Raw genomic sequence first — 24,498 nt, forward strand, 5'->3', positions numbered from 1 at the left:
GGACTTGTATAGTACTTGGTTAAGTACTTGATTATTGTCCATCCACACAATTGATTTTATAACATCTAGGAAAATGTTCGATATTGGAAATGAAAAAAAAAACTGTTTTTGTTTTCTTGCCGACAAATGAGTTGCAAATATAATTAGGCCACTAATTTTTTTTATTGATTAAGGCTAAAATTTTGTTCTTACGGATCAAGAACCCATCAACTCTTCTGACCATTATATGTGTCACCAGTCTTGGTCATATCGTTTAATAGCCAAGAGTTTGCACGAGAATATAATAATTTACATCTTATAATGTGCAATATGTTTTAGCCCTAATCAATAAAAAAATTAAAAAGTTAAAAAGCCCTATCGTTTATGTTTATAAAACAAAATTAAAATGTTTTTTTTTCACTTTTAGTAAATGTCACTTTTAGAAAATGTATTCAATTTATAAAAAAAAATCTGCTTTTAGATTTAATTAAAACGTTTTTAAATTTTTAGAAAATGGTTTCAATTAATTTTTTTTTAAATTATCAAAAACATTTTCATTTTGTCTCAATATATCTTCAATTTAGAAACCTTTCTATGTTTTTAAAAACTTATAAAAACGTTGATTATTAATGATTTAAAATAATTCTATTATGAAAATATTTTTCTAATTTTAAATTTTTTATTTATATATAAAGAATTAAAAGTATTTATTATAAAAGATATGTAATTTTTTAAATAAATTAATTTAAATATTGTATTTACATAGTTTTATTTTTAAATAATAATTTAAATATTTATTATCGTTTCCATGATCTGGCTTCAACTCCAATCTGTTAAAATCCGTATTTATCGTATTTCCTTTACGTACAAGACTATTTTATAATTTCTTTTCGTTGTGTTCCAAATGTATTTTATCAAGCATACATATAAATAGAAGAATAGAAAGTAGTAAACTTTACCACCACGAGAATCCATCGTCGAGATAGTATTTTTTGTTTTGGATATCTTTATCCTTTGATCATTTTAAGAGGTTTTCAAATTTAATTACATAAACTAATATTGAGAAAGATCATATTAAAATTGATTCTGGTAAAGAACAAACCTTGCCATTGTACTTCATCTACTTTCTAGAACATCATCTTTCACCTGAACATCATAATGTCTTCCTAAGTGTCTGACTGGTTCAAACGCAGCGGTTACAGTTGCAGGTACGAAAGTTTGCAGATGCGAGTGGTAGCGGTTTCAAGCGTTATTAAATATTTTTTATGACTAACACAACGTTTAAAAATTACTACGTTTGCGAGATATTGACTGGTTGGTTATGAGATATTATGGTGGTATAATAATAAATTACCAATATTAACATATTATACCATTATAAAAATATAAAAACATATTATTGTGATAAAATATAATAATTATTAATATAATATGATTAATAATAATAATAATAGTAAGAGATAATTTTTTGTATATACACAAAACAACTAAAATTAGAAAACTATCCTAAATGCATAGAAATCCCCAATCTCTATAGCAATATACACACAAAATGATTATTTTACCCCTGCCCTAAATTCATCTTATTTCTCTTTCTTTCCCGATTCTCCATCTATTGTTCTACCCTCATCTTATTTCTCTTTCTTTCCCCACCATTAATCTTTCACTTATTTTCTAATCCATAGTGAATTCTTCAAATAATTCATCTTCTTTTTGAATCCCATTAATCATCATCAGCTATGTTTTTAACTAATCTCCTCCTCCCCAACTCGTCATCTTCACCATCGCACATCAATAACATTGATGGTTGAAGTGCCATGTATACTAGTGAATCATAGATTCAAAAATATCAAAGCTCCAAATATATTTTCTGGGATATCAGTTCAAAACACAATTATAAATTTTCCTCCCAATTTATGTTTTTTTCAATTAAAATTTCTGAACTGAAAATCAATGGAAGAACAAGGGATTGCAATGCAAATTACATAGATAACTATTAAGTTAGAACGATAACCTATTTTATAACATCTAACAAACTATGTATCAGTTAAGGGCAATTATTTCTGAATATTTAATCACCCATTTTCAAAAAGGTCTAACATGTTTGATAGCAGCTAACTACACATGTATATGCTAAAGATTAAGTTATCATGTTAATCTATAATGAAACACCTAACAAACTATGTATCATATGAATATAACTATATTGTAAAAAGGAAGTTTAACACTAACTTTAACTCAATATTTTATATAAATTGTTAGCATATAATCTGTTTATTACAAAATAATACTTATCATATAACAAAAGCAATGATCTTAATGTACTATATTATTTAGCACTTAAACATATGGTTGATGTAACTTATTAGTTTACATATGATACAATAATGATTAACCGTCAAAAAGACAGAAACTAATAGATAAAGATTAAGTTAGCATGATAACCTGTTTTGTAGCATTTAACAAATCATATATATAGCTAACACAAGCTACTTCAATGTTTTTACACATAAATTTTAAAAATCATCAACATATTTTGTAACGGTTAAAAAAACATATATCAGTTAATAACAATACACTATGTAAAAATTTGCAAACCACATCTTTTGTTAACATCTACTGACATTTGATTTATCAACACGTGAATTGAAAAGATCTCTCTTGTAGTGTCATGTACTCACCTGAAACCTTCAAAATCGTGGTCAACATCAAACAAATTGACATGAAGACTAGTGTAGATGAACTCCTCAAGAAGATAACATTCTTTGCATCCACAATAGTGGAAATAGAAAAAGAATCCATTTGTTTTGTGCAAGAGATTAGAAATAATACAAAAAGAGAATGAATAATATTATTTGGGTAAGAGATAAAGTTATAAAGAAATACAGAAATACAGAGAGAGAAGGAAGAAGGGTTGTTCAAAAAGAAGAGAGAAAGAAGAAGGGAGTTTGGATAGATACGAGAGAGAGAAGTTAGAAGAGAGTTTGGGCAGGCAGGGCATGGGAAGGGGCAAGAGCAAGGGTAGGGACAATATTGGAGCTTAGAAATATCAATAGTGCTTAGGGTATTTACTTAAATATGGATTTTTGGTGTATATGGAGCCTAATATCTCTAATAGTAATCATAATAATAATATGTTTATTTTTAATTAGTTGAAAGTTAAGTTTTAATAATTTTTTTAAAGATTTATATTATAACTTTTAAAAGGATATTTGTTTTGTTTTATATGTGTGTGTATTATATATATGTGTATATTAATTTTTAAAAATTGTAATGAATAGTTAGTTTAAAGTTTTATAAAACAAATTGTGACACTATTTGTGAATTTAAACTAATATATAAAATGTGTATATATTTTTATTTATAATATTTCAATTTTTAATTTTTAATTTAAATTTTTTTAATTTTTTTTTAAATTAATTTTATATTTATTTATCCACCCGCAACCGTCCACAACCGCAAACACTAGTTGAAACAAGTTTTTGATTTAAAAGGTTCGGAGCGGTATGACGCGATATGTAGCAGATTTTATGATTATTTTGAAACGCTATCAATTGCTACTAATCGCAAAAACTGCGTTTGCAGGTGGTAGTAGAGAAACTAATCATACCCTAAGTATTGAATAAATCAAGAACTTGCCACAAAATCAGAAGGAAATTGAGAGTATAATGTTTTTCCATATTGACTATCTTGAAAGAATAGATTAAGGGGGATGTATTCAATTTAGCATTTGATGTGATTTGATTTTTAATGGAGTTTTAGATGATTTTAATAAGTTGCAGAGATTTAGGTGATTTTTGTTAAACTACTCTAGAATATCACCTAAAACAGTGGGATTTGAGTTTTATTTTTTTTAACTAAGAAACTCCACCCAAACACCCTAAATTCACCTCAAAACTTTAAAATCCCACAATTTAAAATATTTTCAATAACAGTGGATTTCAGAGTACTTTACGGAATGTCAAGTTTAATAATAGTGGATTTTAAATGAGTTTTTAAAATTCATGTTTGAATAACAGTTGATTTGTAATTTTAATACAAATCACCTGAAACTCTCGGTTGAATACACCCCCCTAATAGATTATCTACTGATTTGTCTTTTCTTATCAAACCATGAAGGGACAGTGGGAGAAGTGGATCGATGGTGTTAACGCCATGGTAAATGATGATGGTTGTATTTAGGGTTTGACATTTTATGTGTTAAATTTTATTCAATTCATTATTCGTTTCGATTCGATCCGTAAAGTTTTGAAGCAGAGAAAAAACTAAAAGTTAAATCTGTTAAAATCGAAGCAAATCACAAATATTAAAATTTTGGAAAGCGGATATCCGCTCTAATCCGGCAATATATAGATATATGTATATCTTGATTATATTTAAAGTTTTAAATGTATAAAATTATATAATTATTATTCTAACATATGATATGATAAACTGTATTCATATTACTACTTATATAAAATTATTACATAAAAAGAAAAGAAAAAAATTATGACAGTTTTTTTCTTATTATGTTTTGTGTTATTATAATTGTTAACTAAATTTAAAGGTTTTTTAAAATATGTAGATTCACTACTTCTTTTAATTTTTATTTTACATATCATGAAAAATTATTTTACAAAACAAATTTGTATCGAATTTTTATGATTATTTGTATTAATCAAAACAGATGATATATCTGTAAGTATTCGTAAATATCCGTAAATATATATATACTAGGATAAGACCTGCGTTTTGCGCATGATGAATTTATTTTATAAATATTTAAAGTATATAGTATTGACATTAATTTCTACATGTGTTAAAAAATTTCTCCTAATACAATTTTTGTTATTATATAAGTTCTTCAGCAATGAATTAAGATTTCAATATTACCTATTCTTCATATTTTATCGTATTGATAATTTTATGCGATAAGGTCTCCAATTTTTTTAGTCAAATAGATTTTCAAGTTTGATGGACCGGATCCATTTTTATTAAAAATTGGAGACTTTAAAAACTAATATATCATGGGCATGCATAATCGGTGTTAACCTGTAAAGAAGTCGAAAAAATAAAGATTTAGGTTTTTAGTTGTATGCTTAAGAGATGCTTCTAGAGTTTATGATATTCATATGGATAAATTCAAAATATATATAAGTGTGATATTTATATGGATAAATTCAAAATATACACGGAGGAGATTTTCGTGGCCATGGATTCCGGTCAGAGTCTGCTGACTTGGAGCTGTAATGGAGATGGCGGCGTGAGGTACAAAGTGCGACAAAGCAACGTAAGAGACATGGTTGTAAAAGAAGAAGGTCGTGACCGAATTCGAAGCTGAAGACAAATAGATTCTAGGAGGAACTGGCCGTGAGTGAGAGCTGGACAGACGGAGGTGACTTGAACAGAAGAAACTTCATTCCACGGTGGAAGACAATTGCGACGGAGAAGGACTCGATCCTGTGGTGGTGGTCAGAGCACGAGCTCAGTCTTGATATAGAGTCGAGTTTGGTGATAGACTGAATTGTTAACATAAGAACTAAAGATACATATTGCCGACCCCATGAATTAACGATCATCTAAATCCCTTGTGTTAAAACGATAATGTTTAGTTTCTAGATTTCGTTTTTTGTTAATGCTTCGTACTAAGAACGATTTTGTTAAGACGTTGCTTTAGTTAATAGGAGATATGATAGCATATGAACGATTTTGTTAATATGAACGATTTTGTTAAAACTTTGCTTTAGTTATTTGGAGATATGATATCATATAGTTAGCGTTCAATGTTTCTAGCGAGAATAATAAATTGAGTTGGACCACCATGTTTTTCAATTTGAATGTAAGGATGGCACTTAGAATTAATTGACTATCTAATTGATTGCCACATAAGCAAATGTTTTTTTTTAATTATTACAAAATTGAGTTTACTATTTTTAAATGTTTCTCCTTTAATATATAGGAGATTTTCACGATATCTATTTTTCGGATATCGGTATTTTTTCGAAGAAAAGCAACACAAAAAATTAGATTTTCGTAACATACGCAACCAATCACAAATACTTTCAAACTCCAGATATCTGATCCGTATTCAGCCCTAATTGTATGCATCCTACAATAGTTATGCTGCTGTATATTTGGAGGAGAGGTCTAAAACATCAATCAACAATATGACGGTGATATCATCTTTAAAAAAAAGATCAAGCAGAAATTTGTTGGGTTATCAACATGAATATTTGATGCTTAATTCTGTATATATATATATGCTGGTCCATTTCTAAAATTTTGGATAGTCTATCATAAGTCCAGGAAGAAACTTAACAAAAATTTAAACTATAAAAGATTTAGCTAGTTGCTCAAAAAAAAAGATTTAGATGATGCCACAGTCATCAAAAGAGAAATTTAATTTTTTTTCTACCTTACTTTCTTTAACAAAGAAAGAAAAAAATTTAACGATGAACTGACTTTATAAGAAAAGAAAAAATTAAACTTCTATCCTATTAAAAGTGAACTACAAATGGGAAATTACCTTAATTTTTCTTTAATATTTACAATCAAATGCCACTCCACTTAATAATGAAAATTCTCTGCAAAGCTTTTATTCGTTAGTAGATCTCCCAAGCCCATTAAGAATATGATGACCAAAAATAGTTTTGTGGACATATGATTATTGTTTTAAAAGTGATTGTAAAATCAAATTCATATTAGATTTCTTTGTATTTTGATATGGGATACAAGATCTCTCGGTCCATATGCATATATTGTTATATTCCTTTTGTATATTAATTACAACATTTATATTTTGATATCTATATTATTAGAACTAATATACAAATTAGGTTTACTTTGAAAACATACAGATAACAATTTGAAAAAATGTTTGTTTGAAAATTTGGATAACAGTTTAAAAAATACATTTGTTTGAAAACATGAATATCAATTTAAAATAAATAATTTTATTGAAAACATAAATATCATTATTAGAAATGATATAAAGTTATTTGAAAACATAGATAACAGTATATTAAGAAAAGAATGAACTATGTTATTAAAAATTAGAAATATATTATATTATGAGAAACTATCTATTTAGATCAACTTTAAAATACAAAAATGAGTTAATCTAATTACCTAAAAAATTATTTGTCTAAAATAATCATAAAACAAAATTTAAACTTTATATATATATATATATATATATATATATATATTTCAAATCAAAATAATAATTTAAAGTTTATTTATTTATATCAAAAATTGATTCAAAATATACATATATTCAAAAAATTATTTTTACTAAAATATTTTCCAATAACCCCTATTAAAAAATAATTTCAATATGTATAAGAAAAATACAATACAAAGTCAAATTTCATATACCAACTTAAATTATTATTTTTATATTTCACATTAAATTTAAAAATATAATATATGTGATTATTTATATGATAGTACATATAAAATACTATTAATTATATGTGTGCTGTGTTTTTAAAAGAAAATTTGATTGTGAATTAGGAGTGGGCGTTCGGGTACCCATTCGGGTTTGGTTTGGGTCTGTTTGGGTTTCGGATTTCCGGGGTGAAAGATTTCAGTCTCATTCGAATTATAAATTTTGGTTCGAATTCGCTTCAGATCTTTGCGGGTTTGTTCGGGTTTTGGATAACCCGTTTAAATTATTTTTAAAATTTATTATATCTTTAAATTTCTCAAAATATATAAAATATAAATATTACGTATAAATTTGAATAACATATATAAAAATACTTGAACTTAACATATAAATTGGTTTGATTTAAATATTTGGATAGATAATCAATACTTATTTAAGTAATTTTAGTGACTTGAGTATACTTTAACTTTTTAGATATTTACATCTCACTGTTTATATATATTTTCAATTATTTAAACCAATTTATAAGTACCATATATATTCTGAATGTTTTTATTTACATTAAATCTAAAAATAATAATATATATAAGTATATAAATCTATTTCAAATACATTCACGTCTTTGAAATACTGCGGTTCGGATCAGATTCGGTTTCAGTTCTCTAAATACCACAATTTTGATATTTAATCAATTTCAGATCGGGTTTGATACTTCTTTTTGGATCGGGATCGGTTCGATTTTTTGGATTCGGATTCTTTTTCCAACTCTAATATTAACATTAAAAACAACATATTTTATAAAAATATACACCCGCACGGGCGTGCGGGTCAAAATCTAGTTACTATTATAAATCGAATTTACATCATACAGTAAAGAGGATAAGATTAAAATTAATTTGAGAATGATTTCACTAAAGCTTTATTTGTTAACAAGATCCTCACAGATCTTTGACTCTGCTCTATTTCCGTAGTCAAACCTTCTATACAAAATTAGGTGTGACTATCTTTTCTTTATAGAATCTTTTATTTGCACATTGCATTAACAAAACTCAATGCATTAGTTGATTTTTTTTAAGAATCAATGCATTAGTTTACATCGCTTGATAGTCAACAATTTAATACAATCATTCCATAACGGTGTTATTCTTAAACAACAATGATCAAAGTTTATTATGACATGTGTTTGACCCTCGTTAGTTACCCTAGTCATACTGATTTGTGGATCAATAATCTGATTACTTGGTTGACTCATAGCGTTGGTCCAAAATCCAAATAATACCAAAATAAAAAACTTCAAACCATTTAAACTGATTATAATTAAAGTTTAATCTTAATTTTAAAAGTTTTATGTACCAATAAATATCATATCACCGTAATATTATATTTATATAAATTTCTGTATTAATAATTATTATTTTTAAAAATAATGTATATATATATATATATTATATTACCTATGTAAAAAGCTATTAATTAATACAAAAACACTGTAATATTTTATTTCGTTTAAACCTATTACATATTTCAATGACTATTGTTTGACAGAAAATAACGATTTAAAACTATCTAAAGTTGATTAAATCTACTGTATGTATCACCTCAAATCTTTTTTTTTAACTCGAACTATTAATAAATACTAGCAAAGTAGTAGTAGTTTCGTAGTAAGGTTTTGTCTGAGAGAGATTTAAATTTATCATTTATGGATTTGATTTCTATTAGAAATTAAGTTGGTAAAAATTTAAAGTTGGTGGTGTCTGGCGAGGCGAAGACATGCCTACGTTTTAAACTTCAGTAAAACATTCGAAACCAAACTGTCTTAACTGACTCCATAAAATCAGTTATCTTTAGCGCATACATCCCTAGTTAACAATAAAAAACAATTAAATTTACTAGTTTGATGTTCTGATTACAGTGGCATTGATTACAAACCGATAATTTAACAATATACAATAGATTGGTTTTAAATCTGATTTAGTTTGGTTATGTAAACTATTAGTCTCTCTGTTTTATATTAAATGTTATTTTAATTTTTAAATTTTGCTTCGTTATAAGTTTTGTTTTACATTTTCAAGATAAATATTAAATATTTTATTTTCATTTTTACTCTTACTTTTACCTTAATAATTAATAAAATCAAACAAAATAATGTAATAAATAAGAGTAAAACAGAACATTAAATCATTTTTTAATTCGTGTGTAAAAAATTAAACACACTTATAATGAAATAGAGAGAGTACTATAGTGAGTTTATATAAAAATATTATATAGCAGAATATAGAAATGAAAGAAAAATTTATAAAAAAATCTTTTGACACCCATCCCAATGACAAAAGTTTGACCATATAATTTTTTTACCAAAGTAAAATGGTTGCTAGTTTTACTATATAAACACCATCCCTCCCCCTCTTATGTTACACACCCATCTCTTCTGTCTTCTTCTTTTCCTGCTAGCTTCCTCTGAATAAAAGAGGTTTCTTCTTTACCCCTATTTGTAAATTAAGTACATTTTCATTCATTTACCAATATTTAAAATTTAAAATATATCATTATTCCAAATAGATATCCATTTTCGACGATCATTATATATTTTTATTATTATTTGTGTCTTGTTTTGACGTCTCAGTGTTTTCTCCAGGAGAAATGAATGCTTTTGATGGAAACAACATAGGAATGACGACGTGTTGGGCTTCACCGTCTAGTCCTAGCCCTAGAACGCTACTGGCAATGCTGAATCAAGCCGACAACAATGGTCATGTTGTGGATCAGATCAGCGAGATCTTCCCTCAGACTAATCATCAGTCTGAACAAAGATCCGGTCTGCGCGAGAGAGTAGCTGCAAGAATTGAATTCAATCTTCCACCGCTCGAGATACAGAACAACCGTCCATTTGCTGCTTTGTTCAGGAACCCGTCGCCCACCGTTCCTTCTCCTCTCCTCCTAATCTCTCCAGGATTCAGCCCATCTGCTATGTTGCAATTTCCAAACAGGTTCTTTGATCCTACACACGTAAGTAACAATGTTTATGATTGTTTCATATTACATATATATACAATCATATGATACTAGTCGAATGAATATGTGGATGTAGAAAATATTTAGGATTATTGTTATGTATGATATTTTAAAACATTTAGGTGCAATATAAATTAGATATAGAATTTAACATTTCCTTTTTTATTCACGTTTGAATACTCTATTTGCGTTTACAATTTTCAGATCGATAACAGTTTAATTATAATTTATGTATGAATGATAAAACTATACTTTGTTAGATTTAACGTGGAATCATTCTTTTTAACATATTCCAGAGGATCCTTCCGTCTCCAGTCGCCAATGGTGGGCCTCCAGAGGCGGTGGAAAGTTCTGGTGCCGACCATGCAATGATGAAGGTATCCAACAACGATCCAATGCATGTTGCTCTGCCTCCTCAACAAGGTAATAGAGTTGCTTCTGTCTCAAGTTTGCTTCCATTTCGGATTTGCCTAGTTTTTTTTACATGCTCTGCTGATATTCCAAGCCTCCATTTATATCCCATCTCATGTTGATTCCATTGATGCTCCTATAGACGCTTCTTTTGAATCTGGTCCAGCCGTTAACGAAACCGACGTCATCAACATGGAAATCGAGAGGGAGAACAAGGACGACGAGGAATACATGGAAGATGATCACAATATTGTTGATGAGCTAGATGCTGAGCCTTCATCTCCAAAGAGAAGGTCCCAAGATAACATCAGTATTATTTAATTAATAATACTAAACTTAACATATTGATTAAATTAACCTAGACTACACCTAATTATTTTGCAGTAAATTTGGGGGAGCAACCATGATTGGAGCCACAAGATCATGTAAGAGCCAAAGAGTTATCATTCAAGTGGAAACTGAAGAAAACAATCCTGACGATGGTTTTCGCTGGAGAAAATACGGTCAGAAAGTTGTCAAAGGGAACCCAAATGCAAGGTTTGTTTCTTTCATTATGTTCTTCATCTTTTTATTTTTATTATAACATTCTCTCATAATCTAATTAGTTAGTTGATATGTTAGCTTTTTATATATATATACTTTTTTATTTTGGTGCAGAAGCTACTACAAATGCACATACAGTGCGTGCAATGTGAAGAAGCATGTGGAGAGAGGAGCAGAAGATGTCAAGTTTCTATTGATTACATACGATGGGATACACGAGCACGATCCACCAGCTGCACGTGGTAGCAGTTCTTCCGGTCTAAAAAGCCGGTACGGTTCATCAGTGTCTCAAGACTATAACAATCACCAAACCGTGCGTTTAGGCAGGCCGCCTTCATCCTCTCAAGCCATGCGTCTTTTCCCTTCTTCGTTGGACCCACCAATGGATATGACACAGTTCTATATGACTGGACTCGCTAAGCTGCCGAGTTTACCGGTTAACCAGAACCATGGTTTGATGAACCGGAATGAAGAACCGAAGATTGATCGTGTGATACCGGACGGCACAGAGGTATTCAAAGGGATCAGGGATCGACTTAATCTCAACTTTGGTCTCAGCCTTTAGATCGTAAACTTTTGATGTCACCCCTTCTTTCTATCCTTACCCGTAGACCATAGTGATATACAATAATAATACAAGATATCCAAAAACTTGTACTCATCATCAGCTTATTATGATTTTTAATGCATTTTACAATAATAATACAAGATATCCAAAAACTTGTACTCATCATCAGCTTATTATGATTTTTAATGCATTTTACTCAGCGTTATTCTTGGGTTCACTCGTATGATGAACCTGCAGATTCACCGCCCAGTAGAAAACAATTATTTCATAATCGATATCTTTAAAAACACAAGAAACAAAATACTGTCAAATTATATTATGTTTTTAAAATAAAAAAGTTAAAAATAAATAAAAAATAATCGTAGTTACAAATTATTTTTTAAAAATATTTTTAACATCGTCAAAAAAACACTAAATCCTACACCCTAAATCTTAAACACTAAACTTTTGGTTATACCCTAAACCCTTGGATATACCCTAAACCTTTAGATAATTCTAAACTCTAAACCATAGACCCTAATATATGCAACAAAAAAAATTAACACCGTTATCAAAATATTAAACCCTAGAGTTTAGGGTTTAGTGTTTTGATGACAGCGTTAAAATACTTTTAATTTTTCTTTTTTTCTGTATATATTAATATTTTTATTTATTTTTAACCTTTTTAATTTAAAAATATAATATAACTTGACAATATTTTGTTTCCTTTTTAAAAAGATATTGATTATGAAATAACTAATTTCTATTGGTTGGTGAACCTAAAAGTCCATCCTAAGAGTGAACCCAAGAATAAATCTTTTATTCTTGGACTTTGACCTATTTAAATTTGAGAAATTCTTGGGTTGACCCCATAGGGTAAATCTGTAGGTTCACCAACTAATAAGATTTTGTTATTTCATATTCAATATCTTTTAAAAAGGAGATAAAATATTGTAAAGTTATATTATATTTTTAAAATTAAAAAATTCAAATAAATAAAAAATAATAATAGTTGCAGACAAAAACACTTCTTTAAAAATGATTTTAATACCGTCAGCGAAACACGAAATCCTAAACCGTAAATAAACTCTAAAACTTTGGGTAAATCCTAAACCCTTGAATAAATCTCAAATCCTAGAATTTATGATTTATCCAAGGGTTTATGGTTTACCCAAGGGTTTATGGTTTAGTATTTAGGGTTCAGGGTTTAGTGTTTTGTTAACTCTGTTAAAAATATTTTTTTTAAAATCCAAGGATTTAGAATTTATCCAAGGGTTTAGGGTTTACCAAAGATTTATGCTTTAGTGTTTTGCTGATGATATTTTTTTTAAAAATGCAACTACTATTATTTTTATTTATTTTTTATTTATAAAAAATAATAAAATTTGACAATATTTTGTTTTATTTTTTAAAAGATACTGAATATGAAAAATGAATTTTTATTGTTTGGTGAACCTACAAGTTCATCCTATGGTGTGAACCTAAGAATTACTCTTTAAATTCTATCGGTTAATGATGCTTAATATTGATAAATGGAACCAATCCTATCCAACTTTTAAAAGAAGAAGGAAACAACATCTTTTTTTTTGAATTCGAGATTTAAAAAGAAACTCAATCCAAACTAAACCAAAAAAGTGAGCAAAAATTTCCAATTAGAACTCAATTCGACATGTTCAAATGAGAAGTCTAAACCAACTTTGTTTGATTTTTGATAATAGAAAGAACAAAATCAAAATTAATTGAAACGAACAAAAAAACACAAATTAAAAACATACAAGTTGTGAATCGTGGAGAGGAGCTGACATCTTTGAGCTTTTGAGCCATGATTCTCTGTAATCGCTTTCGTCGCCGGTTGCGTGAGAGAGAATATGGATCTCAACGGCAGATATTTCTACAAAGAATATGCGATAAGTTTGAAGATAAAGTAGGGTTAGTTTAATTTTTTTTTACTTTAATGATCGAGTTATTTACGAAAATGATTTTCTATTGGTGGTAAACAAAGTGAAAGTAAATTTTTTCCAAAAACAAATCATGAAATCTCACAAGTGTATTGTTATTTTACATTTGAATTTGATTGCAAATAATACTTCTAGAGCCTCTTTTCTGTTGTTTAGTGTTCTTATTGAATCTAAAATTGCGTCGTGTTGACTTTTTACGAGATATTCAGCGTTTCAAATCCAGAAAATTATAGATTTTTAAATGGATATCTGATTCGATCCGTACAAAAATAAATAAATAAAAATATAAAATAATAATATTTTACTTCAAAAATAAAAATTTATTTACTTTCAAAATTTTAATAGCTAATATGATAAACTTAATAAATATTTTTTTTTGTAAAACTTATATAAAATGTAATGCTTAGGTAATATATATATATATATATATATATATATATATATATATATATATGTATATATGCTTGAATATCCGTACTTCAAAATTATTATTATTTTTAGGTTGCTTTATTTCTTAAAAATATTATATATTATTATTTGTTTTATTTTGTAGAATTAAGTATTCCTGATATTTTTAGAATCAAAATGAATAAAGAATCTGACGCAATGTAAGTATAAGTTATGTAGTTTTGAAGTTTGATTACAAATAGTGTTACTAGAGTCTTTTTTTCTCATGGTGGGAGCCTAAGTTCAGTGAAAGTTGATATTAAAATTAAACTTAAAAGAAAAAAAAAAGAGTGGGCCTGGTGGAAGCAGATTGAGTTTTTTTTCTTTAAGTTAACTAAGCTATTACTACTATAAAGAAAAGTTATAAAGCTGATACTATAGTCGGACAATTTTACATATCTTATAAGAATTTCCGTCTAACTACGTCACTTGAGTTGACATATGAAATCCATTTCTGACGGTACGTCTTGCGCCATATCGAAGATCTCTTGCAAGTTTTTTTTTCAATATTCTGCATAATTCACCTGAACTAGATCCATTTTTGACGGTATGCTTTACGTCATACCAAAGTTTTTTTTTTAATATTCTGCATAATTCACCTGAACTAGATCCATTTTTGACGGTACGCCTTGCGTCATACCAAAAATCTTTTGTAAGTTTTTTTTTTAATATCCTACGTAATTCACTTGAGCTGTCCAATAAAACTTGTTTTTGACGGTATGCTTTACGCTATGCCTGAAATTTCTTGTAAGTCTTTTCTCCAATATTCTGCATAATTAGTATTCTCATGAATTGAAATCCAAATTTCCTGATGTAAAAATACTAATGAACATTTCGTCAAACCACTGAACCAAATGTGCTTCAACGATAGCGAGCAAATGGAGCTAATGCAGTCATTTATTTTGATTTGATTTGATTTAGATTTAATTTGGTTAAAAGAGAATTTGTAATTTGTGAGGAGAAAATATGTATACTAGGGTTGGGCAAATAAACAGAACCCAAAAATCTGAATCGAATCTGATCCGATAAAAATGAATCCGAACTAATCCGAACCCGATATAAATACCGAATGGATCTTGTTTTTTGGTATTTCGGGTTATGGATATTATCCGAACCGAACCCGAATCTAAATGGATATCCGATAGAACCCGAAACATTCAAAACCCTAGAAAGATTTTATACCAAACATGATCTCAATTCCTAATATGTACTCAAAATACATTAAGATATATTGAACATCTAAAATACTTATGTATTACATAAACTAGAGTCTATCTCCGCGCTACGCGCGGAAAAATGTGTTGATATTTTATTTATCGATCGTGTATTTCAATATTTTTGTTTGTAATCGGAGTTTTGTATTTTTAAAACAATGGAAAAGTTGGTAAACATCAATTGTTTAAAAACAAAAAGAATAGTTTATGTAATAAACTTGATTTTCTAATTGTACGTGCTATTGGAATTATTTAGAGGTATTTTAATCCGGTAAAACCAATCTACTAAAATTGAACCAAACCGAGCTAGAGAAAGTGGATTAAATACGGCGATACCGAATATACCAAACATACAGTATATCCCTTTTTAGAAATTAGGATATATAGATATGCTTTGGTATTTAAACTGTTCAAACTGAAACCAATCAATTAAAATATAATAGCATAAGTACATGTAAATTATATAATATAATTAATAGTATATACTTGATTTATTTTGTTGATATGAACCTCATATTTAAATGTTTATTTCATTAGTTTTAATTGATTGGTTTATCGCTCTTTGATAATCTGCAGGATTCTGATTGATTTATTTTGTTGATTATCGCTCTTTGATAATCTGCAGGATTCTGATTCAAAAAACCTGAGAAGTAACTCTCTGCCTCAGCTTTAATCTCCTCATGCTTCGTTAACCTTACACCCGTAGAAAACCTGATTTCTCGAATCATATTCCGAGCTTTGCAAGTACGAATAGAGTTTTTTTTTAGCACGAATAGAAAGTTATTAAACTGATATATTCAATATTAACCGCTGGTTATATATTTTAATTTTTAATTTCTTTAAAAAAATTGTATTATTATGTCAATTAAATTGTTTGAGTTTTTATTCAGTTTAATAAGCTGTTTTGAACTTCTATTAATTTATTATTTGGAATATGATTTTTTTTCTTGACATAATGGAAGCCTAAGAGAATAGAAGAAAGTTTTAAAATAAAAATGTCAAAAAGTGAACAGAAAAAGGAAGAAAATTTCAAATTGAGTTGGTGTCATAAGGTAACCAACCCAGCATGTAATTATTCACACTTGGTCCAGCTCCCATTCCATGATCGTGCTGCCCCTGATACCTGCTCCATCGTCACATAACCATTTAAGATGCTAAAAGAATGTTTATATGTACACAACAAAATTAAAAGGAGACCAAAATTGCTGATAATTATATATAAAAGAGTTATTTAGTTACCCCATTTAATTTGAAGAATGGGTTCGCATTCCAAAGGCTGGAAGAAAGCTTGCTGAGAGTGTTCATGTACTTGTTGATGACGACCGTAGTCAACATGGTGATGATCTTCTGGGTTCGGTTTAAGTTGGAGAGGCATCTGATATCCATCAGCTAACTGTACACACTTGTTAGTAGACCAAACCAATACGCATTATATTGACTTATTATGAATGAGGAAGTATATAACGCCCAATGTGAAGCAACCCTTTTAGCTTCGGCCAATGTAAAATCCATGTGATGAGTGACTATGCTCTTCTGAAACTTCCCAGAAACTGCTTCTCCATCTCCTGTTTGAACTCAGGATCATCACTTCCATAATCTGTCACACAACATAAGTAAAACAGAGTAAAGATCTTTTAAAAAGAGATAAACTATAAAAATTATGTTTACTAAGCTCAGTCGATCACGGCACACTGAGAAGAAGTCACAAAACAGTGAAATGCTTACTCACCTTTCCAACCTAAATGTCGAGCCCTCCGCTCCCACAAAGAAGTGACCTTCCCCTCTTTGAGCAACAATGCTTGAGCTCTCTACACTTGTCAGCCTCCTTTTGGTACTGTAAAGCAACCCTTTTAGCTTCGGCCAATGTAAAATCCATATGATGAGTGACTATGCTCTTCTGAAACTTCCCAGAAACTGCTTCTCCATCTCCTGTTTGAACTCAGGATCATCACTTTCATAATCTGTCACACAACATGAGTAAAACAGAGTAAAGATCTTTTAAAAAGAGATAAACTTTGAAAACTATGTTTTCAAAGTGTTGATAATATCTCATGCTCGACTGATCAAGAAGCCCTATTAGATTCCTTAAGAAAATTAGTTATGCTAGAGAATTGGTTACTTCTCACATGTATTCAGATGATTCCATAAGGTTTTTTGATTAAAAACCATCTCATTCATTCATAGAAAATACAAATGAGAAAAGAGAATTATGATTCTAAGCTCAGTCGATCTGGCCAAAAAAATACCATATGCAACAAAAATAGGGCCTAAGAATATCCTTAAATCAAATCTAGCAAAGACTTGCATTACCTCAACAGGAGCGAAGAAGCTACGCTGGAAGAAAAGTGTTCCCAAACTCAATCCCTTACACAACTCCTGGTGTGGAAAAGAACAGGAAACTAAATCAACATAGATGAACATATTTCAGTATAGACAGGATCACACAACCCTGTCGTTTAGTTTCAAACGGCGAAAATGAGTTCATACATGTTCAACATAAAAAAGGAGCTCCAGGCCAATTAAAAAGGCACCTTTCAATGTGTTTCTCGCTTCTTAGAATGAATTAACTGAAACCATATCTCAGACTGTCCTAAACCAGGAACAACATCATTGAAGAAGAGAGCCGTGGGGCCTTTCCGGTTGATTTCGCCATTTGGGTTGTTATTAATAGCTCTGAGACTTTGGTTTTCGGGACTGTGTTGAAGGGGAGAAGTTGAAATACAAAGCGAAGGGGAATTGCAGGTTGAGTCAGGGGACTTGCCGTTGGGTTCATCACCATGGCTTCAGCTTGTTGAGAGGAGGAATTAGGGGTTGATTGGAAGTTAATACAAAGCAGTTTATAAAGAAGGAGAAAGAGAAGAGTTGAAACGAATTCATTAATGAGGGATTGAAGAGCATGATTGATTGATAGCAGAGGAGGTTTGGTAACAGAAATTAAAAGGAAACGGAGACGACAATTGTAGAGAGGTACGATAATGAAAATGGATGTTAGGCTTCTGAAGATGTCTTAAACTGGGCCATCCATATACTGTCGAGTCCACATGCAAAAATCTACAATTTTTAGAATGGGCTAATTAAATCTGACATGGCGGAAAGGAATGTTCTAATTGGTTGATTTAATTAAATGACGTGGACATCCTCTCTATTGAGTATATTTCCCTTTTAGTATAGTATATATTGATGTTGGTGGTTCCATTACATGAAGGTTGATGGTTAAAGGTGGATGTTGAATTTTGAAATATTTGGAAAGTCGTGGTTTTCATTTTATGATTCATTCATTTGGTTTTTTTATCAATAAATATGTTCTCCTTTCGTTTGATTTTGAATGATCATGGTTGATGTTTGTTTCTTATTTTAAATCGATTTTATTTATATTTTAATTACAAAAAGGTACAAATTGGGTATTTGAAACTAAAACAAACTAATTTTACTTATATTTTGGTTACAAAGTAGGTACAAATGAGATATTTTTAAATCGAAGAACCGATTGGGATCCGAACCCGAAAATACATTGGATTGTACCGGTTCTTTGAAGATTTACTAACCCCGACCCGAACCCAATAGAACCCGAACCGGTTCCGAACCAAACTTTCAAACAATCCGAATGGGGCTGATTTTGATAAATCCAAAAGACCGAAATCTGATTGGCTAAAACCGAAACCCGATTGGGACCCGAATGCCCACGCCATTGTATACCATGTTTTGATCTTCTTCTTCTTCGATACGATGTGATCCCTCCCGCCAACACAAAACTCTTTAATCCATTCTTATCGCCGGAACATTTGGAAGCGTCGTAGAGATATTTTATTTATGAAGGGACGAGATTGATGATGCTTTGTGGTTCTTTGCGAAATCGAATACAGCCTTGGCTTCGCGACTATGTTAAACTCCAATCTCTCGCCCTCATCCTCATCTACGCTCAGGTCCTCTCTCTCTCTTTTCAAAATCTGTTTTGATTGGGTCTTAGGGGTTCGAGATTGTTTATCCAGATAGGTTGCGCCCTGATTGGATCACTAGGCGCCTTATACAATGGAGTTTTACTGATAAACTTGGTGATTGCGTTGTTTGCGCTTGTGGCAATCGAAAGCAATAGCCAAAGTCTCGGCCGCACCTACGCTGTTCTCCTCTTCTCTGCTCTTCTTCTCGATATCTCATGGTTCATCCTCTTCACCCAACAGATTTGGTATTTATTCCTCTGCTTTAACACCTCTTTGGAGACATTATTATTGTTTTGTTTTGTTTCATTATCATATGCCTTTGTTTGGATGAAGCAGGAGCATTTCAGCTGATGAGACGTATGGCACCTTGTTCGTGTTTTCAGTGAAGCTCACCATGGCTATGGAGATGATTGGCTTCTTTCTTAGGCTCTCTTCCTCTCTCTTGTGGTTTCAGATTTATAGGCTTGGTGCTTCTATTGTCCACACTTCACTTCCCCCTGATTCTGATTTGCGGAGCAGTTTCTTGAACCCGCCAACTCCTGCTATTATAGGCGACGCTGCTGAAGAAGAAGAGATCATGGGTGGTTCTATCTACGACCCTGCCTACTACGCCTCTCTTTTTGAAGAGGGCCTATCTAATATGAGTTCACCCACCGCTACACAGGTGACTCTTGTTTTATCTACACTAGTCAGCTTTCTCATGCCTGATTACTCAGATTAAGCAGTCCATCTTGAAAGAGTGTCCTGTTTCTTGTTCTCAACGGTCTTAGCTGTGGTGGATTACTTAAGCTAGATGATTCTTCTCTTCCTTTCTCCTTCTATCTATGGTAGATGCAAATAAAAAACAAGAGCGATTAGTGATAATAACTTCCTGTTTTGGGATATACATAACACACACACACACACACTACATAGTGATAGTAATGGGAAGTTTCAGCTAACATCATTGAACAAGTTACTCAGTCAATCCAATTTTTTTTTTTATATATGTGTCTTTCGTAGGTGGATCATTATACAGCTGAGAACAATGGATCACCATCTGCAGAAGAAGCCTCTCAGATTAAGTCCCCCACATCCAGATCATTGCATGCAATTGATGTTAGTCTCCCAATCAACATTTCTTTGGTTCATGCTCTTGTTTCTGTTGCCTTCACGTCTCTCTTTATCACATATATAAAGACAATTCTCGTTTCTATTCTGTGTAGGAAGAGAAAGGTTTGAAGCAACCGCCGGGGATGTCTTCATTATGAGCATATGGTGCTATCTTAGTAAATTCTAAACAAAGAAGTGTCTACTCTGCATTAGCTGAGGTTTAGGGTTTAAAGCAAACGCGCAAGTGAGAGTATTATGAAATAATCTCCATGTTCTTACAAAGAACAAGAGGACTATATACCACCCTGCCTTCCAGAAGATGAGATTCTGTATGTTTGACGACAAGTAAGCGCGGTTCTACTTTGCTTTTTTGTTCATTATTTATTTTGTATGAAAACATTTATTTATTTGGGGATACGTGGTTAGAATAGAGTAGGAATCTACCTGATGATTCTTTCCGGGTTTATCTTTTGTGTGTAAATGGAGATACTTTTCTTTTTGTTTGGGTTTCAATGGAGAGAGTATAAAGATTGGGGCGTTGATATGTTTTGTCCTTTTGTGTGTTGATATGAGTTTAGAAGGAGATGACCTTGAGAACAGAAAAAAAAATACTTATAATAAACTAGTCGAATCTTCTGGATTGCTCATACGCGTGAAGATTGTAGTTGCATGTTGCAGAGGCATGATATGAGAGATGTTTCGAAACCGGTTAATATGGGAAATGGGGATGGTAGATGAGGTTTGGAGACTTGGGAGTTTGCTCCAACTTTTAAACTGGAACTTTGCCATTGTTCGGATTTTCTACAACACTCTAATCTCATCGTGTAAGCCAAGCCCATAGAATTAAATATATGAAGAAAAAGCCCACGAGAAAGTGTAGCTAAAAAAAAAGCCTATTAAATAAACCCAAAAAAGTCATAAATGTCGGTATCAGGAGAGACAAGCGAGAAACCCAGAAGGATCTGGAATCACCACTCCTCCACACAAAACTTTTAAACCCTCTTTCTCTCTCTCTTTTCCTTCCTTCAAAGTTTCAAAATAATCAGAAATTGCTCGTATTTTTATTTCGTCCGTGAGAAAAAAGGTGCTTCTCTACTTCCTTTCTTGCATTTATCGTTTTATTGTTGGTGGGGTTTGAGTTAGGTTGGTTCGTATTTGGTCAATTTTAATCGCCATCACTAGTCTGGTTGTTCGTCCTCTTTGTGAATAAGCACCAGCAGATTCTTCGAACATTCAAAACCTCGCTTTCGGTTCTCTTCAAAGCTTTGAAGTAGTTTCTCCTTTTCTGACTAGTAATTTTTCTACTCGTTAAAGAGAGATTTTTTTTGGATAATTCGTGAGTTTGAGTATTGTTTTCTTACCTTAGACTTTGTTCTAGGGTCAGTGTTTCTTCTCCGTCATGGAAAACCCTTTAATGATTTTTTTAATTGTTAAAAGCTGAGTGTTGGTTATGACATGAATATGAACAGGAATAGGGGCATGGAAGAAGAAGCAAACGCAACGAGATATTGGTGCCACATGTGTTCCCAAACCGTGAACGCGGTGGTGATGGAAGAGGAGATCAAATGCACCCTCTGTCGAAGCGGCTTTATTGAAGAGATGGATGAGGATCATCACCACTCTTCTTCAGATGGCAATGATCGGAGGAGAGCAACAAACAACGCTTCAATCTTGGCTCCCATCTTAATGGAAATGATCAACAACTCTTCGTCTTCTTCTGCTACAAGGAACCTTAGTGCTGAGACTCTGAACGAAATAATCCGAAACAACAACAACAGACCACGCTCTGTTTCCGTTGTGCAACTTCTTCATGGAGTAAGACCACTTGAACCTGAGAGTAGCGATGATAACAACAACAACAACAACAACAACGATGGGGCGGATGGAGAGAGAGAGAGAGGACGCATGATCTTCATCGATCCGCATCGTCAGTTCATCGCCATCCCGAGCTCTCTCGTTAGGGATTCCATCCCTGCTGGTTCTTCTCTGAGCGACTATTTCATCGGTCCTGGATTCGAAGCCCTGCTTCAGCGCTTGGCGGAGAATGATCCCAACAGATACGGAACTCCTCCAGCTCGTAAAGAAGATGTTGAGTCTTTGGCTACTGTCAGAATCGAGGATCCTTGTCTGCAGTGTTCTGTGTGTTTGGATGATTTCGAGGTTGGGATCGAGGCTAAACAGATGCCATGTAAGCATAGCTTCCATGCTGACTGCTTGCTCCCGTGGCTTGAGCTTCACAGTTCATGCCCTGTTTGTAGGTATCAGTTACCTACCGCAGATGAGACTAATAAGACTACCGGTGAAGAAACAAATGACAACAGTGAAGTTAGTGAGTCCTCTGCTACAGGCAGTAGCCAGGGAACTGAGAACAGCGATGCAAACAGTCACGAAGGAGAAGAGGAGAACGATGATGGTAATAGGAACGCATTCTCGATCCCATGGCCGTTTAGCAGCTTCATCTCGTCCTTGTTCTCTCAAGACAGGAATTCATCAAATTGAAAATGATACCTGAGGCAACATTAGACTTTTTACTCTATGGTCATGAGACCACGGTTCATCTTTTTTTTGTGTGTCTGTACATACAGCTTCTCGGATTTGGTTGAACGCTAGGTACTCGTTGAACAACAAAAGTATGCTTTGAACAGTTGTTGCTCTTTGATTTTAAGAAACAGTGCAGTATCTTGTTTAGTCAACAATCGCATTCACATGAAATAGTTTCCGTTTACGCGTGAAGACTAGTAGTAGTTTTAGAAATTCGTAAAGAGCTGTGTGTAAAAATAACAAAAGGTGCGGCTTTAACGAACTTTATGTTTTAAGAACCAAATGTTTCATCAAGATCTCTTTCTCTATATAAGTGTACTATAATACTATCTCTCTCAGAGTAATCTTAACCAAAAGAATAAACAAGTAAAGAGATGAATCCTCAGGTTTTATCATTAGTCGCTTTGATTCTTCTGTTACTCTCTGCGGTCAACAACACAATAATGGCCCGAACATTGCCGAGTAAGTGTCTGTTTTCTCTGTAAATGGGTATCTAGGCTACCTTCTTGGCTTCTAACCTAATATTTTTTTTCATTCGTAAACAGAATTTATATTCAATTCTCTTATCTCATTTCTTTTTGTACAATTACCAAGGGGAAGGAGTAGCAGCAAGTATAAAAATTGGTGTCTCAAGAAGTATATCGCCGCCAACTCGCAAAAAGGGACCTGGAGCTCCTGGAAAACAAAATCGTTGATCTCATAGTTAAATATTATCGCCGACAAAAAAAAAAAAGTTAAATATTATCATAGACTCATAGTTATATTTTATGGTGTAAAATTGTGTTATTACATAAACCAGGCTATAGTTTTATCAATCGTTTAATCTCCGATGTTCATGTTATCTTTTTTTTTTTTTTTTCGGCCATTTTACAGACTCATGTGGACTCTGTAAACCAAACTGGGTGCTCTGTATCCATATGGACAGTAAACGACGTTTGTTGCCTCACACTGCGTGCTAAGCTATCCGCCTTTTTGTTCTGCGTCCGTGGTATATGGATAATCTCTGAGCTGTTGAAACTTCTCTTCAGACTCTTGATGTCTTCTAAGTAACTCGCAAACGCCGGCCATTCTTCTGGTTCCGAAACCATCTTCACCAATTGAGAACAATCCGTTGCAAATGTAACGTTATATTGCCGTAAATTCCTCATGCACTCCATCGCCCAAATAAGGGCTTCAACTTCGGCATGTAATGGAGATTGACTAGCCCTCGTATTCCTAGCTCCCAGTAAACCTTCATAACCCTCCAAAGTACTGTACCATCCGTGTCCTGAAAAAGTATCCTCTGCTTTCCATGATCCATCCGTGAAGCACCATCGTCCCGCTCTAGTCGGTAGTACTGCTCCAGTCGTTTCTGTAACCTGATTCTGGGGCTGAGCAATCTCCTGTTGAGCTTCCTTCCAGAGCAAAGATTCAGTCATAGCTCGGCGGAGAGTCTCTTGTGGGT

At 31.8% G+C, this 24,498-nt stretch overlaps 3 protein-coding genes and 2 long non-coding RNA genes across 8 annotated transcripts; 3 read left to right on the forward strand and 2 right to left on the reverse strand.

The window, feature by feature from the left end:
* Positions 1-1,638: 1,638 nt before the first annotated feature.
* LOC130496478 (uncharacterized) lies at positions 1,639-2,962 on the reverse strand. The gene is made up of 2 exons (XR_008935617.1): positions 2,661-2,962; positions 1,639-1,803 (listed from the first exon to the last, which is right to left on the reverse strand). It is a non-coding gene; the product is annotated as an uncharacterized LOC130496478 (long non-coding RNA).
* Positions 2,963-9,991: 7,029 nt separating this feature from the next.
* LOC108811078 (probable WRKY transcription factor 10) lies at positions 9,992-11,917 on the forward strand. The gene is made up of 5 exons (XM_018583135.2): positions 9,992-10,357; positions 10,660-10,786; positions 10,917-11,067; positions 11,159-11,311; positions 11,432-11,917. The coding sequence occupies exons 1-5, from the start codon at positions 9,992-9,994 to the stop codon at positions 11,880-11,882; spliced, it is 1,248 nt and encodes a 415-aa protein (XP_018438637.1). The 3' UTR covers positions 11,883-11,917.
* Positions 11,918-16,415: 4,498 nt separating this feature from the next.
* Positions 16,416-17,440, reverse strand: LOC130496317 (uncharacterized). Its single transcript, XR_008935428.1, has 3 exons — positions 17,213-17,440; positions 16,723-17,080; positions 16,416-16,606 (listed from the first exon to the last, which is right to left on the reverse strand). It is a non-coding gene; the product is annotated as an uncharacterized LOC130496317 (long non-coding RNA).
* Positions 17,441-19,159: 1,719 nt separating this feature from the next.
* On the forward strand, positions 19,160-21,055 carry LOC108812908 (uncharacterized). 2 transcript variants are annotated; one of them, XM_018585300.2, is made up of 5 exons: positions 19,160-19,406; positions 19,473-19,666; positions 19,755-20,085; positions 20,424-20,519; positions 20,627-21,055. In XM_018585300.2, the coding sequence occupies exons 1-5, from the start codon at positions 19,311-19,313 to the stop codon at positions 20,669-20,671; spliced, it is 762 nt and encodes a 253-aa protein (XP_018440802.1). In that variant the 5' UTR covers positions 19,160-19,310; the 3' UTR covers positions 20,672-21,055. The 2 variants fall into 2 exon arrangements, with proteins under 2 accessions (XP_018440802.1, XP_018440803.1); XM_018585301.2 differs by having other exon boundaries at positions 19,163-19,406; positions 19,758-20,085.
* Positions 21,056-21,438: 383 nt separating this feature from the next.
* On the forward strand, positions 21,439-24,000 carry LOC108812907 (E3 ubiquitin-protein ligase SIRP1). Of its 3 annotated transcripts, none has more exons than XM_056989079.1 (3): positions 21,439-21,597; positions 21,983-23,516; positions 23,649-24,000. In XM_056989079.1, the coding sequence occupies exon 2, from the start codon at positions 21,993-21,995 to the stop codon at positions 23,010-23,012; it is 1,020 nt and encodes a 339-aa protein (XP_056845059.1). In that variant the 5' UTR covers positions 21,439-21,597; positions 21,983-21,992; the 3' UTR covers positions 23,013-23,516; positions 23,649-24,000. The 3 variants fall into 3 exon arrangements, with proteins under 3 accessions (XP_056845059.1, XP_018440799.1, XP_018440800.1); XM_018585297.2 differs by lacking the exon at positions 21,439-21,597 and adding an exon at positions 21,624-21,805; XM_018585298.2 differs by lacking the exon at positions 21,439-21,597 and adding an exon at positions 21,624-21,783.
* Positions 24,001-24,498: the final 498 nt, after the last annotated feature.

This window comes from Raphanus sativus, chromosome 6, assembly GCF_000801105.2.
Source record: "Raphanus sativus cultivar WK10039 chromosome 6, ASM80110v3, whole genome shotgun sequence".
NCBI lineage: Eukaryota > Viridiplantae > Streptophyta > Magnoliopsida > Brassicales > Brassicaceae > Raphanus > Raphanus sativus.